At 42.5% G+C, this 20,270-nt stretch overlaps 1 protein-coding gene across 2 annotated transcripts in view; it reads right to left on the reverse strand.

Annotated features, from left to right (window-relative positions):
• Window positions 1-2,188: 2,188 nt before the first annotated feature.
• Window positions 2,189-20,270, reverse strand: part of ankrd27 (ankyrin repeat domain 27 (VPS9 domain)) — a 28,922-nt gene continuing 10,840 nt past the window's right edge. For both annotated transcript variants that reach the window (XM_028408258.1, XM_028408257.1), the window contains 22 exons: window positions 19,960-20,025; window positions 19,784-19,860; window positions 19,247-19,368; window positions 18,516-18,594; window positions 10,587-10,719; window positions 10,390-10,482; window positions 10,186-10,307; window positions 9,664-9,746; window positions 9,452-9,567; window positions 8,950-9,042; window positions 8,629-8,826; window positions 7,562-7,621; window positions 6,919-7,035; window positions 6,770-6,814; window positions 6,570-6,686; window positions 6,260-6,454; window positions 5,482-5,601; window positions 5,209-5,382; window positions 4,634-4,727; window positions 4,354-4,432; window positions 4,202-4,265; window positions 2,189-3,964 (listed from right to left, as the gene is read on the reverse strand). In XM_028408258.1, coding sequence (XP_028264059.1) covers window positions 3,464-3,964; window positions 4,202-4,265; window positions 4,354-4,432; window positions 4,634-4,727; window positions 5,209-5,382; window positions 5,482-5,601; window positions 6,260-6,454; window positions 6,570-6,686; window positions 6,770-6,814; window positions 6,919-7,035; window positions 7,562-7,621; window positions 8,629-8,826; window positions 8,950-9,042; window positions 9,452-9,567; window positions 9,664-9,746; window positions 10,186-10,307; window positions 10,390-10,482; window positions 10,587-10,719; window positions 18,516-18,594; window positions 19,247-19,368; window positions 19,784-19,860; window positions 19,960-20,025 — 2,748 coding nt within the window. In that variant the 3' untranslated portion in view covers window positions 2,189-3,463. The remainder of the gene's footprint in view (window positions 3,965-4,201; window positions 4,266-4,353; window positions 4,433-4,633; window positions 4,728-5,208; window positions 5,383-5,481; window positions 5,602-6,259; window positions 6,455-6,569; window positions 6,687-6,769; window positions 6,815-6,918; window positions 7,036-7,561; window positions 7,622-8,628; window positions 8,827-8,949; window positions 9,043-9,451; window positions 9,568-9,663; window positions 9,747-10,185; window positions 10,308-10,389; window positions 10,483-10,586; window positions 10,720-18,515; window positions 18,595-19,246; window positions 19,369-19,783; window positions 19,861-19,959; window positions 20,026-20,270) is intronic.

The following is a 20,270-nucleotide window of genomic DNA, read 5'->3' on the forward strand; positions in this document are numbered from 1 at the left end:
GGCGCGCCATGAATGTGCTGATGAGGCCCTGATGGAGGCCTGGTGTGGCAGATCAGCCTTGTTGGGGCCTGCTATGTGGACTGGAGAGAGAGGGGATGCTGGAAGGGATTTATTTGTTCTTTTCTTCTCTATGTTGGGTTAAATTAATTATAATATGGGTTTATGGGTTGGTTGTTTTTGCCTATTTTGTGTGTACATTTGTTTAGTAATTAGACTGCTTTGTATGGTTGAATATATTGGGTTGTGGTTACTTTTCCTCCCTTTCTGTTTGTTATGGGAGGGGTGGGTAGTTTTTATAAATGTGGGAGGAGTGATTTTTTTCGGGGGCTTTTCTTTGTGTTTGTGTTGGAGGAGGGGATCCCTGGCTGTTTTTGTTAATTTGTTTAATTAAATCTAAACTGAGCTCAACATCCTGGTCTGTTGTGCTGGGTTGTTTCTTCAGAGGTATAACTCAGTGGCCGCCGTCTTCCATTTTGTGTCAAGTTGCAGCTTGCAATGTAACAAGTACTATTAAAATACATTTTATTTAACTGTGTTCATTATACAAGGTCCAAATTCATTTTAGAATGATATGTGATTATTAGGCCCGTTTATATGTACAATAAGTACTGATGTGTACAAAACTATATGGATTAAGTGTGATGCGGTGCACCTAAGAAAAAAAGTTAGGCACACCAGTGCAAAAAGTTAGTCTAGAGCCCTGCAGTGTCCACTGTAGTTTGTCAAAAGTATTCACAAAAGACATGGAATGAAAGCTTAGTGTGTCCCCTTGATGAATGATACCAGTTCAGAAGTTAAAAGACTGAACTCCAGCTATGGGCAGAAATCTCAGGCATTGCTATGTGGAGAAAAACGAAGCAGCCTTCTAAATAACCAAGTTAAAATGTCTGTCTCAAGCTGTACCTTGTAATATAACCCATTTCTAATTGTTTTTAAGGTAATATGTAATATGTTTCATAATGTGTAATGTGAAAAAAAAACTGTCCAATAACATAACATTGTAAGTTATTGCATGTTTCTTCAATTAAAAAAGCATACCACTGATAAAAATTATTATTGTCTAAATCAGGTTTATTATTAGTTATTTGGGTGTGAATAAAATAAGGCACATTCACATCTTCAAACATTCAAACCTGAACATAAAACAGTGGTACAAAAACAATGACAATAACTTGTGTCGTGGTTTGACCAAACATTTGTCATCCATTGGACATAGTGAAACAAACAGCGGCTGTGTGTGTGTGTGGGCGAGACAGCAAACACATGGGAGGAGAGGCCTAAGGAATTAAACTGCTGACTAACAAACACTTGACTATAATTACATGACATGCTACATAATCGGGTGAAAATTAACACTGATGGGGAGACAGTACTGCATCTGTTTGTCAAGTTGGAATAAAATCTCAGCACAATGATCTATTTCTAAATTAATAATCAAGCTTTAGTTCGTCCAGTACATAAGAACGATGTATTTACAGAGACTTTAAAGGTTAGGCTAAACATCACAATTAAGACTTTTTTCCTCATTGATGACATTTTACCTGCAAGAACATTGCAAATTTATGTAAAACATGACAAACAAATTGTTAGTTTCCCGTATTAGAATAAACTCTTTATACATTTTAATTTTAATTTTTAACAATTTTTGTACAAGAAGGCCTGCAGCAGACTCTACTTCCTGAGGAAGCTGAGGTCCTTCAACGTGTGCAGCAAAATGCTGGAGATTTTTTACCAGTCTGTTGTTGCCAGCACTCTGTTCTCCTCTGTGGTCTGCTGGGGGGGGGGGGGGGGGGGGGGTTCTGGCTCTGTCATTGGCTGCAGACAAAGGACATTTGAAGCAGTAATGGAGAGGAGGACACTGAACAAACTGTTATCCATCATGGATAGGCTCAGGCAGCTTCGTTGTCACACAGAATGCTACAGGAAATCTTTCCTGCTGGATGCTGTAAGACTGTACAACACCTCATCTCTGTGCCAGAGATAACACGGACTCACTGCTGTAAGGGACAGGTTGTTCTTGTATATCATATCATTTCATATTTTCATACCAAATTGCACAATCCGTTTCAGACTTATATTTATACCTGCATTACAAATTGCACATTTTTGCTTCTGCACCTGTGTTTATATTTATCTTGCTATAAATAATGTTTATACTGTTTAATTTTTACCATTAGAGGTATATTTGTTATTTTTTTATGCTTGAGTGACTGTATTTGGCTGCTGCAACAGTGAAATTTCCCAGCTTGGGATGAATAACGTATTTCTATTCTATTCTATAATTAGTATAGTCCAGTCCTGTTTGGTTCTTTTTATGTTTAAGCCTCTTCCTGTTGGTGCCACATATACATTTTTGGCATATTTTGAAGGTTTTCGCTAATTGTGCATATTTTTTAACACTAAAAAAAGCTGTGTTGTTGTCCTTAATGCACTACAGTTAACATTAATTTTATGTTTTACGTGCTGTTGCTGCAAGTCTCTGCATGTTGATTTAAACAGAAATAAATTATAAATTAGATATTTCTGCATTTGCATACTTTGCATGCAGAGCCAGCAGTGTGATCCTTTAAGCTACTCTACAACCTGTGCAGAAAAACAAAACAATTCAGGAGAAGCCGAACCTCTCTGAATAGTGAACACATTCTACCATCATAAATAAAATAAAATTAATTAAATAAAATAATAAGGGGAGTGGTGTTCAACAGGGACTAAGAGAAAACTAAGCTGTGAATCAGTCCTTAAAGACAGAAACCAGGCTAACATCAAGTAAAAAAATCCTGTTCTTTAAATGGAGTCTGGTGCTCCAGGCAGACCTACAGTCTAGTGGCTTAAAAATCAAACTACAGAAAGGACATTCATATGATATGAATGTAAAATACAGTCAGTTTGCATCCCTTTTTCTTTTCTGCAAAGGCTAGATGAAAGTGCTCTAAACTCAGATGAGGATGAGATAAGTGAGCTGCTTAACATATTTTTGTTTTTTGCTGAGACATCATCAGGATTATTTGTGGTGTCTCGTAAAATATTTCATTACTCAGTGCTGATAGCTATGATTTAATTTGGTTCCAGGTTTTGAGATATTTTAGATTAGTGCATAAAACTGAAACTAATCTTTTCAGACAGTCTTGCAGCTGCTGGGTTGGAGTCTTGGACTTTTTTTTGACCAAAGAAATAGTACCTGTAAAATTGTGCTTTGAGCACACACATTCCCTTCTAAGAGAGCATCTCTAAAGCTGGACAAAAAAAGCACTTAAGCCACAATAAGTGTTTTGTGTGTTTGGTGACTTCTATTAAAGAACAAACGTACAGTATGAACGACTCTATAAATTAGGGCTTTTTTTTTTCTTTTACGTTTAACAATAATCCCACTCTGTAGTTTTACAGCTGCTCACACACCTCCTGTTCAGCCCTGACTGGACTGGACCAGTTTTTGGTGTGTACTATACAGTGTCTGAATTAGGGATTACAGGTCTGTGGGGCATTTTGGAGTGGGATCTTCATCCCCACTCTCTGACCTCAAAGCTTCAGCTTGATTATGAGGCTGGATGTCACATGATTCCTGTAAATCTAGATGCACAGGCCGCACGCACTGGCTGTGTGTGTCAGAGGATGGAGACGGCGAGTTTTCACTTCCTCTGCTGCCGTTAGACACATCAGTGGAATGTGGTTCACTGGTGTCCGGCTGTGTATCGTCTCCATCACTGGGCGTATGGACACCTGCTGGCAGAGTGTTCTCAGTGGTTTTGGGAGTGTCACCCATCCGTTCACACTCTTTTGGGATGTAATCAGATGTATTTGGAGTGTGTAAAGACTCCGGTTGCCCTGGTGTGTGTAATTCGGGGTCCAGGGTGTGACAGCGACTCAAGGGACGCTCCTTTAGCCGGGGCCTGGGATCGAAGCTTCCCGAGGTGCTGCTGACCTCCACTGTCTCCCCTCGCCTCAGCCTCCGCCTATCTGGATTCACCTACAAAGTCAAGTCAGATTAAAAAGAGTACATTATGATGTTACCCTCTGTACGGTGGCCCTTTAAGGACATCTCAGATTGCACTTATTAGTAGACTATGTATAATTTTTTTATGTTGAGAGGAAATGATGGAGCTGCAGTGACAGCTTTGTAAAGTAATTTTACCAACACGGTACAATACATTTATCCACTAGTATGGCAAATAACAGTGTGATATTAGTAAGAATGTGTGTGCACCTGGTTAAAAGTTTGTGAACGCCTGGAAGAAGGACTTGAGGAGCCTTTCTTCATCTGCTGCATTCTGAATCAAAGCACATGCACACACAATTAGAACAGTTACTCTTCTTTTGTTTTCCTTTTCTGTTTCTCTTAGGCTTGTTCACAGTCACCTGCTGATAGACTGGGCCAGCTTCTGCTTCCTGCCATTAGAGTGATCCTGTAGCCTCAGACGCTGCACAAATGAATGAGCTGCAGCGACAATAAAACAGAAATGCTGATTAAAGACTGGCTGAAGATTACTGGGTTTCTGACATGATCTTAATTTGATTACTGTCAAGTGACTTTTACAAAAAAAAATCAAATAATGTGAAATAATAAAAATCATCCTGGAAATAAAAATATAAAAATACATACAAAACAAGAAATGAATTCATTTTGATAGATAGATACCAAGAGTTCCTTTGGGCACAGAGAGGAGTTTTATTGGTTCAGCGTCTGGGGAAAGTCCAGATGCTTTCTGCAGAGCTCTCAGGATTTCAGTGTTCTGTGGAGGAGAGGATATATACCGTTATTAGTGTTACTTCTCGTATTGATTTTGATCAGTGGCATTGATTGCTGGATGTATCATGCATCATTCCACGTTATTCTACACATCTCAGACAACAACAGATTGACCAGAAAAATAAACCATTTGCATTAATGAGATTCTGCACTGCTCAGTGCAACTAATAAGCCATGAATGAGTGCCAGCAACATGACAAAAATTGATGATTCAATTTTTTTTTAACACCAAGACTTTTAACACCCGAGAGCACTACACATATCAAGCCCAGTTTATCATTTATGTAGAATTAATACTCAAATACAACTGTTGTTTTCCATTTCTTCAAGACTTCTGTCTTTCTGTCATATTTGAGTTTGAGCTGTGATTGTGCTTTATATTAAAGTGAACTAAAATGTGGCACTTGTGGAAAAATAACTGTATTGCAACATGTGTGTATATATGTGTATGTATGAATATATACCTTGCCACCCAGTTCATAGGCGCAGTCTAGTGGCGTTCTCTGCCGCTTGTTCCTGAGGCCAGCTGAGGCCCCGCCCCTCAGCAGCAGCTCCACCAATGCCTGGTGCCCACCACGCACTGCCTCGTGGAGAGCAGTGTTCCCCTGGAGGTTCACTATGTTCACCATCGCATTACTCTGCATGCAAAGTCATGTTTATGGAAATAATATGAGTGATCTGAAGACAGAAGAAGTACAGAAGACACCCACTCACTTCTTCTCCGAGTAAGTGTATACCTTTAACAGGGTGGTGGCTGTTTCCAGGTTACCACGAAGACAGGCTTGGATCAGTGGGGTGTTGCCATAGTGATCCTTCTTATTCAGTTTGGCGTTGCACTCTAGAAGAAGCCTGACCACCTAATCATCAAATAAACACAAAAAAACACACAGTATTACTTCATTGTGTACAGGAAGTTAACACATTCAAAAGCCTAATCACTACCAGTATCAGATCAGCACTGCATCGATAGATCAAACTCAACTTGAGGTTAGAAGAAAAAGGGCATGTATACAACAGACCAGCTCAGACTCAGAAATTTGTGACACTGACCAGCCAACCTGAGGTTTAGCCTGAGGTTGGCTTTAACCTGAGCATGGTGAAAACTGGCCAATTTCAATTGGATGTGAAGCCTTTCATTTCAATACAGTATTTCCTGCACTGCAGATTGTTGACCACAAGGTGGTGCAGGGTACCAAGCACACTTCCTCATTCCAAGGAATCAGTTCTGCATTTGACCCACTGCTACATAACTGTAAACATGTTATTTTTACCACTGGTGTGCCTCAACACAGTAACACACTCACACTGTCAGGTGCAGCAGGATATGAAACCTGAACATGAAACCAGCATGTAAAATTTGATTTGCAGGGGATTGTTCATCAGTGTTTTGATTGCAATTTTAATTGTATTTACATTTCACAGCATTATTTTTTTTCCCCCTTGACTGAATGTTGTTTTTTTAAGTAAAGTTTATTTAATAAAGTAAATATTGCAAGGATGCTTCTGTATGCTCACCTGAATGTGGCAGTTTTGACTGGCCAGGTGTAGGGGGGTGGCAGACTGGTTGGTGCGGGCGTTGACATTGGCCCTGTGGCGGATCAGCAGGGAAGCCAGCGACGAGTGGCCATAAAGGGCAGCAACGTGGAGTGGCGTGAAACCGTCAGAGTTGCAGCTGTTAACACCAAGGGCTCCGGCCTGCAGCGTACACAGCTACAGGACACAAACACATCACATGATTACACAGTCTCCAGGATTTTAAAGGTGATGATATTTAATCAACAAAGCTTATCTTATTGCCACTGTTGTTCCCTGAACAGCTGCACACCTTCTGTGTGGGAGCGCAGTTTGGACACTGACACAGAGGGTGACAGAGCAGAACCTCGGTCCGTATTTCTCCTTCATCTTCCTCTTCCTCATCCATCCAATCCAACAGGTAACGCACCTGAGATACACAATCACATACAGGTAACAAAGGTACTAAATCACACATCTGTTTCTGTGAACCAAGTGGAGAAAAAATCTCACCATCTCCACATCACCGTCTGCCACTGCACGCAGCAGTTTCTCCACCTGTCAATCAAACAGACAACATAAAGAAACATGGAGCAATGTCATTGTTTCTACAGCTTCTTCATGTTCATAATAATCTGCTTCAGCTCTGAGTGTTCTCTCACCTCTCTGTGGCGAACTTGTTCTCCCTCTGGTTTGGCTTCAGAGCCCAGAGAGGATGTGCTGGAGATGGAAGAGCGACGACTGCTGGAGTCTGAAGCCATAGGTGAGTGACTGGGAGACTAAGAGGAGGAGAGAAGACAGAAACGAGGATGAAAACGAAGACAGATGGAAAAAAAAGCCAAAAATATGTTTCAGGACAGATATAAATGCAAACCGCCTACATTAACCATTATGAAAAACTATGCACTCACATTTAGGCTACACAAATGATGTAGCCTTTATAAAGAAGGAGAAATTGAACTGAATAATGTGCATGATGCTACTGATCCTGATAAAGAATTTTCCCTTGGGGATAAATAAAGGAATTCTGATTCTGATAGTTAATACAACCAGTAATGGAAGAAGCCCTTCCACAAAGTCCAGAAAAAATATAAAGGCAAGGAATTAAATCTGGAAGGAAATATACATTCTAAGCAGTGAAGGGGAAATGTGTCCAAATATTTAATGTTCTTGGCTAATTTGGCTGGTTTAATGATGGGTGAACTTAAAGTCAGACACAACCACCTAACTGTTTCTGCCTTTTCTATCTCATCAAGATTTACAGAAAAATAGTCTGACAAAGACACAACAGCAAATGAGACCCACATCAACTCTGCTACTGCTGCGATGGCGTCCATCCTGAGTTGACTGCAACAACATAAGTATCTACAGGGAAAAAAACACATACAATTTAGTTTCATGCATGCTCTGAGTGTGAAGAAAGGAAGCTCCATGACCTTGTTAACAAACAGAACAATTAAACTGGAATGGCACATGATCTTACATTTTGACATTTTGAAAATTTTGAAAATCTGCCCAGCAGCCCTTAGAGTGCCTTGGCAAGTGAGACGTCGGTATGTCATCTGTAACTGGTGTACCCTCACATTGCAATTTTTGCATGTTGCAAGTGGTATGTACAGAGGCCTAGCCAAACCTCATCTGCACATCTGAAGGAAAACTCTAGGGTTGGGACTGTTTAGTGCACCAAGAAGTTTCACCTTGTTTTGCATTCTCTCTGCATCAAGTTACATCAGGAAAGTTAAGGTAGGTGGCATTAGTGCCTCAGGACCTGAATGTAAACATCTGTACTACAGAGGAAGCTATTAGAGGTTATAGCGGGACAAACTAAAGACTCAGACTACTCAGAATGAAGCCAGCTCTCTGTCGAAGAGAATCAGGCTCTAATTAATTTTAAAAAGCTCCAATTTGGCCATTATCCTAGAGGTGACCAAGAACTTTGTTAGAAAGCCAATTATCTCAATCAGGCATAAGGAAAAAAACAATGATTCTCTAATCTTAGGGGTCAAAAATATAAAATCAGTGTGGAGTTGATGCAGGTTCAGGATGCTGCACTCCAAACCAATTCAGCCCCACAGAATGAGACTTTTTCATGCAGGATTTCTTGCTGTAGTATTCACCATTTGAGTGATGTCAGTGGATTATTGAGCATGAAGTCCATCTGCAGTTAAGAATGCCTTGTGTCACATCTTTAAGAAATCTGAGCCAGCCTCAGTGTTTCTCCAAGTTCAGATGTAAGGTGGCATCAACCTCCCAAATGAAAACTGCACCTGGCTTCCTTATTTAGACAACACCAAACAATTTGACAAGTTCAGCATGTTCAACAGCTGAGAAATTATGGTGCAGCTCCACTAGTGTAAACATTTTTTGCTGACCTTGGAGTTGAGCGCACACTGCAGAGGCGACTCCTTGTTCCTGTTGAGGATATGGGTGCTCGCTCCATTCTCCAGCAGCACCTGGATGATTCCCTCGTAGCCCCAGCGGGCCGCCATGTGCAGGGCTGTGTCTCCTTTGTCGTTCTGCAGATCCAGACAGCATGTTTGGATGTCGTAGTACACCAGGGCCTTCACACACTAAAATAAAGTACACACAGGATGAACACCATCACAGAGAAAGACTACAGTGAAGGAGCTGACAGGTATGGTTTATTTCCTTTTGTTAATAATGAATATATGAATAATGAAAGAATGACGTACGTCCTCATGTCCATACATGCAGGCAAGGTGCAGTGGTGTGTTGCCGTTGTTGTCCTGAGCATCAGTGTTGGCCTTGTAGTGCAGAAGCAGTAACTACACAACAGAATACAAAAGCAGAACATACATTTAAGTTTTATGCAATATACCGCTATTAAAGCATTGATTTAGTTTTAAGTCACACACAAACTGATTCATCATAATCTGATGACAGTTTGGCAGTACAGTCCTCAGCTGTCCGTCTGGTTTGTTGTAATGGTCCAAAAACTTGTGCATTGTTTAAAGATCACGTGTTAATGGTAAGAGCTCTCACCCTTGTGTCCTCTCTGGTTTGTGTCCCAGTAAAGTGTCCGGGTGACATTGTGCTGCATATTAAATTGTCGCCTTTTCGTTCCGTGTATTTTATGTTTAGATTATCAATGCTTTAACATTTATTTATCGATTCAGAATCGTCTCGGGCCGAATTGTGATGCATCGAAGAATCAAAGAGACTGTATGTGCTCACCGTGACTCCCTGGTACCCCCGTTGACAGGCCAGGTGGAGTGGCGTGAGTGCGTGGTAGTCTGTGGCGTTAACTGGAGCTCCTTTACGCACCAGCAGGTCAATCAGCTGGGCCTGACCTGTCATACACAGATGTAAAGCATTTTTATACAAAGTAGAGCAAAGAGTACCAAACAAAACAATGTTTTATCCTCATCTGTGTGTTAGCAGCTCACCACAAATAGCAGCAGCATGCAGCGGAGTGTAACCTCGGTCATCTCTGGAGAAAGATGTGACGATGGACGGATCATTCAATCGCCTGGAACACAATCAATCCGTTTACAGTAGAGTTTACAGGGTTATGACAGGGTTAAATAGAAAGATGGCTGTGGGCGGAGTTAATTCTGAATGTTATAGGAAATTGTAAAGTACACAGAATTCATCTTGTTCACAGCAGCAAGTTGTTTGTAAGAAAGCAGTGCCAACGGAGCTTTGTGTCAAATACTGTATGCAATGTCAAATCTTTTCTATACAAAGAAGTTTATCTGAATTTCCCCCAGGAAGTTAGCATAAAAATGTTTAAATACTATGTGTGGTCTTATAGTACCCATATGGGTGTTCGAGTAGGAAGTAAAAGCACACCCTGCTTTTTGTTCCCACAGCTCTGAGGCAACACAAAATGGACCAAAATCTAAAAACCCAGATGGGATTTGTCCCATTGTCAGCTTTGTTTCAATTTTTTCTGTGTGGATACTGACCCGGACAGCTGGAGGTCACAGAGGTCACAGGAACACAGGGGGTGACACATCCTGACATCCTCATCTCCTTCTCCTTCACTTAGCAGACGTTCCACCTCTACTTCATTTCCATTTGCTATGTGCTAAAATACAAAAAGGAGTGGAAGACAGGAGATTAGTAATAATGGTAAAGCAGCACATGGATTCTGGGATGTTGGGAGTCACCTCAAACAGACTATGGATGGGTGTAGCACCACTCTGAGCCAGCAGACTCATTCTCTCCTTAAACAGCGCTTTGTCGTTGAGCTCACATGAGCCCTAAAGGGGACAAAAAAAAGAAGACGTAGATGGCGAAGATGTTTCGGCACTCAGATGATGATGATCCTTGTGTTCTTGTGGATGTGTGATAGTGTGTGTCTCACAGAGTGTGTGTCTTGCAGCTTCCCAAGGTTGATGTACTCCACTGCAGCCTCGAAGGTGCTCAGACAGTAGCTGAGTTCATCTTTAGTCGAGTGGCTGAAGCAGAAGTTCCGCATGTAGCTCAGGTTGGCCATCCTGCCAACGAGACCATTCAAGAGTCATTACTTATCAGTCAAAGCTATCTGTTTAAGCCCGGAAAAGCCGAAGAGCTACAGGCACATTGGAAACACACAGACACATTCCCTATGGTGTCCTGAGTGGACACAGTGAATTTCAGCTCAATTGGATGAAGTATGAAGTATGCAAGGCGTGAAAAGTTTTGTAGCAGGGTCACAAAAAATGGCCACAAAAGTCAAAATGGCGGACTTCCTGTTGGGTTTGGGAACTTTGAGACTTTTTTGTGCGTCTTGGTGTAACACACAGGTGTACCAAGTTTCATAATTCTACACAAAACAGGCCAGGGGGTGTAAGGTGAAAGAATTTATTCTGCACGGTGTTAACATGCAGTGTGTGTTCAGATATATAGAAGTGTGCCACTCACATGAAGTATTGATGTAAACGTGTTTATCACTTAATAATGTGATTTTCATAAGTGTTCATGTGTTAGGAAGTTTTATAGAAAATCAAAGTAATTCGAGGATACTGAATGTATTAAGAAGTAATTTCATAGTGTGTCATATAACTTTGTTTTCTGCATTTCAGGCTGTGGCTGATGAGATCAGTTGTTTTTCTGCTCTCTGGAGAGAGCTCCGGTTGGTATGAGATGGTCATAAATTCAGACTAAGGACAGCAGCACCTTTGACCTGATAAAAGCCAGATTCTAAAGGAATGTGTTTTTCTCCTGAGTGCTTAGTTTATGGTCACCCCTAGATCAGCCTCACAACCTTTGAGATTTAAGGAATTGAAGCTTTACCTTATTAGGGAATAAACACTAATAGTCTATTCGCTGTATGACCCAGGGTCTGCAGGGGGGGCAGTAGATGCCCCTGTGGGCCGCCAGGCAGGAACGTGGTATATCAATGTGTGAATTCCATGTCAAGTTGTTGTTGCGTTGTTCGTTGTTGCTGTGTGGTTGTTCGTTGTGTTGGTTGTCCTGTTCTTGTGTTGTTCTTGTTTGGTTCTTTGTGTGCAACAACCCAGAGCTCTGTGACTCATTGTTCAATAAATTGTAATCTTGAGACCAGAATTTATCCACTCCTTCCTCATAAACCAACTCGGGACGTGATCAAAAGAAACAAGGAGAATTTTAACCCTAATGGGGCAGGCAGAAAAACCTGTGAAAACACAACATTTTGTGTAGCCAGTAGGTGGCGCTCTGTCAAAGCCTCAATATTGTTGTATAGATTTGTTTAGGGTCAGGGTCTGAGCATACATGTGACATTTGGTACAAATCGGACAGTAAACACAGATGTTATAGCGACTTCCTGTTTACTGTGAAATCATTTATTGTGAAAATGTTTACTGCCATGCCCCGGCCACACACCGTAAGACTTTTGAAAGAGTTTTGGAATGCGTCTATTCCCTATGGTGTCCTGAGTGGACACAGTGAATTTCACCTCAATTGGATGAAGTATGAAGTATGCAAGGCGTGAAAAGTTTTGTAGCAGGGTCACAAATAGGCAAAAAATGGCCACAAAAGTCAAAATGGGGGACTTCCTGTTGGGTTTGGAGGGGTGGTCCAAGAGACTTTTTTGTGTGTCTTGGGGTGATACACATGTGTGCTAATTTTCATGATCCTGTGTAAAACTGGCCAGCCGGGCTACTCGTTAGGGCAAAAAATACAGAGAGTTCCTTTGTAATGGTGAATGGTCAACTTTGAAGCCACGCCCCCACCACACCGTAATACTTTTGTAAGAGTTTTGGAATGCGTCTATTCCCTTAGGTGTCCTGAGTTGACACAGTGAGTTTAAGCTCATTTGGATGAAGTATGCGAGGCGTGAAAAGTTTTGTAGGAGGGTCACAAATCGCCAAAAATTAACAGAAATTTCAAAATGGCGGACTTCCTGTTGGGTTTGGAGGGGGGGTCCAAGACTTTTTTGTGCATCTTGGCGTGATACACGTGTGCCAATTTTCATGACCCTACTCAAAACGGGCCACAGGGGCAGGCAGAAAAACCTATGGAAACACAACATTTTGTGTAGCCAGTAGGTGGCGCTCTGTCAAAGCCTCAATATTGTTGTATAGATGTGTTTAGGGTCAGACTCTGATCATACATGTGACATTTCGTACAGATCGGACAGAAAACGAAGAAGTTATAGTGACTTCCTGTTTCCTCTGAAATGGTCAAACTTTGAGGCCACGCCCCAGCCACACCGTCACACTATTGTAAGAGTTTTTGAATGCGTCTATTCCCTATGGTGTCCTGAGTGGACACGGTGACTTTCAGCTCAATCCGATGAAGTATGCGAGGCGTGAAAAGTTTTGCAGCAGGGTCACACATCGCCAAAAATGGCCACAAACTTTCAAATGGCGGACTTCCTGTTGGGTCGCTGTCGTATGCGCCGGTCAAGCACATCCCAAACATGTTCAATGGGTGACATGTCCGGTGAGTATGCTGGCCATGCAAGAACTGGGACATTTTCAGCTTCCAAGAATTGTGTACAGATCCTTGCAACATGGGGCCGTGCGTTATCTTGCTGAAACATGAGGTGATGTTCATGGATGTATGGCACAACAATGGGCCTCAGGATCTCATCACGGTATCTCTGTGCATTCAAAATGCCATCAATAAAATGCACCTGTGTTCTTCGTCCATAACAGATGCCTGCCCATACCATGACCCCACCACCACCATGGGCCACTCGATCTACAACATTGACATCAGCAAAGCGCTCACCCACACGACGCCACACACGCTGTCTGCCATCTGCCCTGAACAATGTAAACCGAGATTCATCCGTGAAGAGAACACCTCTCCAACGTGCTAGACGCCATCGAATGTGAGCATTTGCCCACTCAAGTCTGTTACGGCGACGATCTGGAGTCAGGTTAAGACCCCGATGAGGACGACGAGCATGCAGTTGAGCTTCCCTGAGACGGTTTCTGACAGTTTGTGCAGAAATTGTTTGGTTATGCAAACCAATTGTTTCAGCAGCTGTCTGAGTGGCTGGTCTCAGACGATCTCGGAGGTGAACCTGCTGGATGTGGAGGTCCTGGGCTGGTGTGGTTACTCGTGGTCTGCGGTTGTGAGGCCGGTTGGATGTACTGCCATATTCTCTGAAACGCCTTTGGAGACGGCTTATGGTGGAGAAATGAACATTCAATGCACGAGCAACAGATCTGGTTGACATTCCTGCTGTCAGCATGCCAATTGCACGCTCCCTCAATGCTTGTGGCATCTGTGGCATTTTGCTGTGAGACAAAACTGCACATTTCAGGGTGGCCTTTTATTGTGGGCAGTTTGAGGTACACCTGTGCACTAATAATGATGTCAGATCAGCATCTTGATGTGGCACACCTGTGAGGTGGGATGGATTATCTCAGCAAAGCAGAAGTGCTCACTATCACACATCTAGACAGATTTGTGAACAATGTTTGAGAGGAATGGTAATATTGTGTATCTGGAATGAAGTTTAGATCTTCAAGTCCATCTCATGAAACATGGGAGCAAAAACAAAAGTGTTGCGTTTATATTTTTGTTGAGTGTATATCTGTTCAGACTCGGGTCCATAGCAGTCCTGTAAGATTTTGTGCACATTGCATAAAGTATATGGGTAGTACTGCATAAAACACAGCGAGTTCCTTTGTAATGGCGAATGGTCAACTTTGAGACCACTCCCCCGCCACACGGTAATACTTTTGAAAGAGTTTTGGAATGTGTCTATTCCCTATGGTGTCCTGAGTAGACACAGTGAATTTCAGCTCAATTGAATAAAGTATGTGAGGCATGAAAAGTTTTGAAGCAGGGTCACAAATAGGCAAAAAATGGCCACAAAAGTCAAAATGGCGGACTTCCTGTTGGGTTTGGATGGGGGGTCCAAGAGACTTTTTTGTGCGTCTTGGGGTGATGCACATGTGTGCTAATTTTCATGATCCTGTGTCAAACTGGCCAGCGGGGCTACGCGTTACATACAGGGAGTTCTTTTGTAATGGCGAATGGTCAACTTTGAGGCCACGCCCCCACCACACCGTAATACTTTTGTTTTGGAATGCGTCTATTCCCTATGGTGTCCTGAGTTGACACAGTGAGTTTTAGCTCAATTGGTTGAAGTATGCGAGGCGTGTTGGGCATGTTAAGAAAAAAAAAAAAAAAAAAAAAAAAAATCCTCTTGGAGGAGTTTGTAAAAGCGCGGGGAGTGAAAACAGCAAAATGGTGCAGTTTTTTCAAAATGGCTGCCTGTGCATTTTAGAGGATACCTCCAAGAGACTTTTTGTCTTGTGTAGAGGTGATACATATGTGTACCAATTTTCGTGTCTGTAGGTCAAACGGGGAAGCAGATCTCATTCCAGGGGGCGCTGCTGAGCCATGTGGCCATGCCCACATATGACGATGAGGTGATATGAAAAGGTGTACAGGGGCTGATGTCATGATAGAGTAAGAGGCAGGTACGATGAACAAATCAAGAAACACAGAAGCTTTTTCTATAGTGGCGAAGGGTCACCTTTGTGGCGATGCCCCATGCACAGTGTAACGTCGAGCTGCGTTTTTGATAACTTTTCCTCAGCCATGTCTTCAAAGCTATGGGACTAAATCTCAGGTCTGTCAGAGTATATCCCTAGGAGGAGTTCGTTCAAATACGAGGTGTGGAAAATGGGAATCGGACTGAACACAATTCATACCACCAGTAGGTGGCGCTATGAGAGTATCTGGTCATTAGCATATCAATCTGTTCAGAATGACAGGCTCAGCGTGCCTGATTTTTTCATTTACATTGGATGAAGTATGTGGGAGATACAGCCACAAACACATCCATTTCCTGTGCGTTGGCGAAGGGTCAACTTCGTGGTGGCGCCACAGCCAGACTGTATGACAAAGTGCTGCGTTTTTGATAACTTTTGTTCCCTAAGCCCTTAAGGGCGAGTGCACCAATTTTCAGCCGTATCAAGCAATTCCACTAGGAGGAGTTCGCAAAAGTGCGGGGTGGGCAAATTGGAACAAGGCGTGGTTTTTTCAAAATGGCGGACTTCCTGTACATCGTGGCATTTTCGTCCAAGAGGCTTTTTTTCTTGTCACGAGGCGATACATCAGTGTACCGAGTTTGAAGTCTGTAGCACTTGCGGTGAATATTTTCACACTTTAGGGGGCGCTGCAGAGTCATGCGATGCGATACCGGTGCCGGAACCAGAGTCAAGTATAAACGCTTGCATTTCAATAGGGCTCTTGCACCATTCGGTGCTCGGGCCCTAATAATAAACACAGCAATTACAATAGGGCCTTCGCACCACTCGGTGCTCGGGCCCTAAATAAACACTTGCATTTCAATAGGGCTCTTGCACCTTTCGGTGCTCGGGCCCTAATAAACGCTTGCATTTCAATAGGGCTCTTGCACCAGTCGGTGCTCGGGCCCTAATAATAATAAACACTACAATTACAATAGGGCCTTTGCACCACTCGGTGCTCGGGCCCTAATAAACATTACAATTACAATAGGGCCTTCGCACCACTCGGTGCTCGGGCCCTAATAAACATTACAATTACAATAGGGCCTTTGCACCACTCGGTGCTCGGGCCCTAATAATAATAATACCAGCAATTACAATAGGGCCTAATAATAAACGCTTGCATTTCAATAGGGCTCTTGCACCATTCGGTGCTCGGGCCCTAATTAAAGCTGCAAGCAGCGACGACGGACCCTTGCAGCCCTTGCGGTCCGCGGGACCAGCAGTCGCTGCCTCCCCTATCGTCCCACGACCTCTCTCCCCCTGGTACCGGCATGAGCTGTGGTCTGCATGGCAGAAGAGTACACCAAAACACACACACACAGAAAAGACAGGTCCTCCGGCCAGTAGGTGGCGCAGTGACTGTAACATATCAGCATATCAGTGTGTGCAGAGTCCGATGTGCAGCATGACTGTAAAATTTCATCCACATAGGATGAAGTATGAGGGAGATACAGCCACAAAAACATCTATTTCCTGTGCGTTGGCAACATCAATTTCGTGGCTGCGCCACAGCCAGACCATATGACGAAGTGCTGCGTTTATGATAACTTTTGGTCCCTAATGCCTTAAGGGCAAGTGCACCAATTTTCTGCTGGATTGGACAAATCCCCTAGGAGGAGTGTTCAAAAGTGTGGGGAGTGAAAAATGCAAAATGGCGTGGTTTTTTAAAAAACGGCAGCCTTTGTGTGCCTTGTAGAGGTTGCCTCCAAGAGACTGTTTGTCTTGTGTAGAGGTGATACATATGTGTACCGATTTTCATGTGTGTAGGTCAAAGTGGAACCCATATCTAATACTAGGTTGGCGCTGCCGAGCCACACAGCCATGCCCACATGTGCATATGTTTATACAAGTCTGTGCAGAATGACAGGCTCAGCATGCCTGATTTTCATCAATACAGGATGAAGTATGTGGGAGATACAGCCACAGATACATCAATTTCCTGTGTGTTGGCGAAGGGTCAACTTTGTGGTGGCGCCACAGCCAAACCGTATGACGAAGTGCTGCGTTTTTTGGCCGTATCTAGCAATTCCTCTAGGAGAAGTTCGCAAAAGTGCGGGGTGAGCAAATTGGAACATGGCGGGGTTTTTTAAAATGGCGGACTTCCTGTACGTCGTGGAATTTTTGTCCATTTTTGTTTTTTCTTGTCACAAGGCAATACATCAGTGTACCAAGTGGCAGGCCTGTAGCAGTTGCGGTGAATATTTTCACACTTCAGGGGGTGCTGCAGAGCCATGCGGCCACGCCCGCCAATGGCGACAGTGTCGTAGGTTTTGTGCCCTAATAATAATCCCTAGGGTTTCAATAGGGCTCTCGCACCGTCCTGTCCTAACAAGTTGGTCCTAACAAGTTGTTGGAAGATGCATTCAGTGTGGGTTTTATTTGTATTTTCTGGCATTATAACTGTCATAATTCACAAAAGACATGAGCAATGAGCCCACAGTGACTGTAAAGTGTAAAACGGTAAAAAATGGCTTACATCCAATGCTAGTAGAGACACAAGAGTCAACTACAGTGGTGTGTTTGTCATTGTCATTGTAAATATTTGACAAAAATAAACCAAGAAAAAACAAAATGCAGTTTTCAAATGAAGGTGTTTATTTTTAAAGGGAAAAAAATCCAAACCTACGTGGCCCTGTGTGAAAAAAGTGATTGCACCTAAACCAAATAACTGGTTGGACCAGTAGCAACAAGCGTTTGTGATAACTGTTAATCGGTCTTTACAGCACTGTGGAGTAATTTTGACCTGTCTCATGTTTGCAGATTTGTAATTTAAGCCACATTGGAGGGTTTTTGAGCATGAACCTCTTTAAGGCCCCGTTCACACTGGAGAAAGTCATTCCAGCTAGAGTAGGATTGAGCCCAGACAGCCTTTAAACTGGATGCGTTCAGACCTATTTTCAAATCTGGCTAGCACACACTTGTGTCCGCACTCAATCCGGCTTCATCCAGCGTGTTTGCTGTGTTTTTTTGTCCCGTGTCGCGCCACGTAAACCGGAAGTAGCACATCGCTAACCGGAAGTAGCACATCGCTAACCGAAAGTAGCATGTCGCTAGCCGGATTCGCTCGCCACATTTGCATTCACACCTGAGCCACATTTGAGCCAATCCGGCTAGATCCACCTCTCGTGGGTGGATCATGCGTCATGCAGGAGGGGGCAAACACTTTTACATACCACTGTAAGTCTTGCCCAGTGACACATCAGTGAAGACAGACAGCAAAAGTGACGAGTTGACTTAATGACACAACCTTTTCTCTACATCTAAGACTAAGGGTTGTAACTGAAAAATAATACACCTATAATTCTTATTTTAAACTGTATTCTGCTTACCAGTTAGGGATTTCTGTCTTCACCAGCAGATAGAGAACAACAGAGAGGAGGTCATCTGCACTCACGGCATCTATAGTGACTGCAAAGGATACATGAAAAATGGCATGTCATTTTTCACTCCTATTTTTCATTCATTTTCCTAATCCTGCTAGACACTCTCCCTCTGTCTGAACGAAATGACTAAATAGGCCTCTTGACAAACATCAATTAGGAAGTGCATCATACCACTCTGCAGACTGACAACACGGCTGTTGTTAGCCAATAAGCTTGCATTTCCAAAGCAAACAGGACAAACATATTAGGATCTGACAGAGTAGGTACTGTCCTGTGTGCTGATCTGATTACACCCAGTGAGAGGACGTTCAAGATCACACAGAGGTCAGACTCTGGCTGGACACATCTTCCCTGATAGATTCTGAGGTCATTTCACTCACAGCAATGACACAATAAAAAATATGATAGATGCTCTTAAATGTGATCAGATTTTAAAAATCACATTTTCTTTCCTGGTGGTTTTGGTCTGTTATCAGAAAAGGAGCCGAGATAATGTGATCTTAGTAGGGCTTTTTTAATTTATAATTTAGCCTTAAATAGGATTAGAAATGTTTAGGATCTTCAGACTTGACACCAGTGGTGTTAGAAATTAGTTTTCAGATTCATCTAAATTCTAATCTAATTAAGATGATTAAAGACATCTTTTGAGGATGATTATACACACACACTCTATGTACCAGTACGTCTGGGCGTCTGGGTGGTGGTCAGAGCCACTTGGCGCAAGCAGAGCAGTTTGAGCAACGGGGACGTCTGTTGGTTGAGTTGACTCAGTTCCCTCTTTGCCCGAGACAGGTTTATACTACAGAAATAGAAGGGGACAGGTCCAACATTTTCAATGAGTCTTTAGTCTGGAGGCAAATATTCAGTAAGTAGAGCTCATGACAGTTTAAGGACACTGGCTTGCTAAATCTCCACTGTTACTGTAGGTGTATGTGTGACTGAGGGTCCATGTAATACACATTCTAAGGTCCATGATATGGTTGAAAGCTTTTGTGAAATAAAGCTGTTTTAGCCAGCGCCTAAAGCCCCTTCTTCTAATAAACCCTCATCAAAATAAAAGCGGCAAGACTTTGGTTTTCAAAAAGTCACATGTGTAAACAAAATGAGTTCATTCTTTTCCCCAGTCAAGCTTTATATATTAATTTTTTTGTGTTAAGAATGACATATGGATGATTTTGTCCCTCTGTATTGCAGCTTTCACATGTTGAACTGACCTGAACTCAGGTTTGACTCCCAGGTCTGTCTGCTGCAGCTCCTGCAGACTCCTGGTGGTTTTGTTGAAGGCAGCATCCTGATGATGACAGACATTAGAGAGGCTCTGTGACAATCAGAACAAACACAAATACGGACACAGTTACATTACATAATAACAATTGTCAGGTATGGATACCTGGCTCGCTTCAAGTGTTCCCACAAAGTTGAAGATTAAATCATGGATACCATGATGAACATACATCTGGAAAAGCAGCAGAAACACACAACATTATTTAAACAACATTAACAGGCCAAACCTCAACTATGTTGGATTTTTCTAGCAGTTCGTTTCAAACAGACTTCACAGTTTTCTCAGTTCTTCAGATAAATTCTGTCATGCATGAAATGACAAAACTGTGTGGTGATTTAAGGTCACATGGCTTACATTATGTAAGTTTACATAACAGCTGTTATATCGCAGGTACATATAATTCCATGGCTCAATTT

This window comes from Parambassis ranga, chromosome 6, assembly GCF_900634625.1.
Source record: "Parambassis ranga chromosome 6, fParRan2.1, whole genome shotgun sequence".
NCBI lineage: Eukaryota > Metazoa > Chordata > Actinopteri > Ambassidae > Parambassis > Parambassis ranga.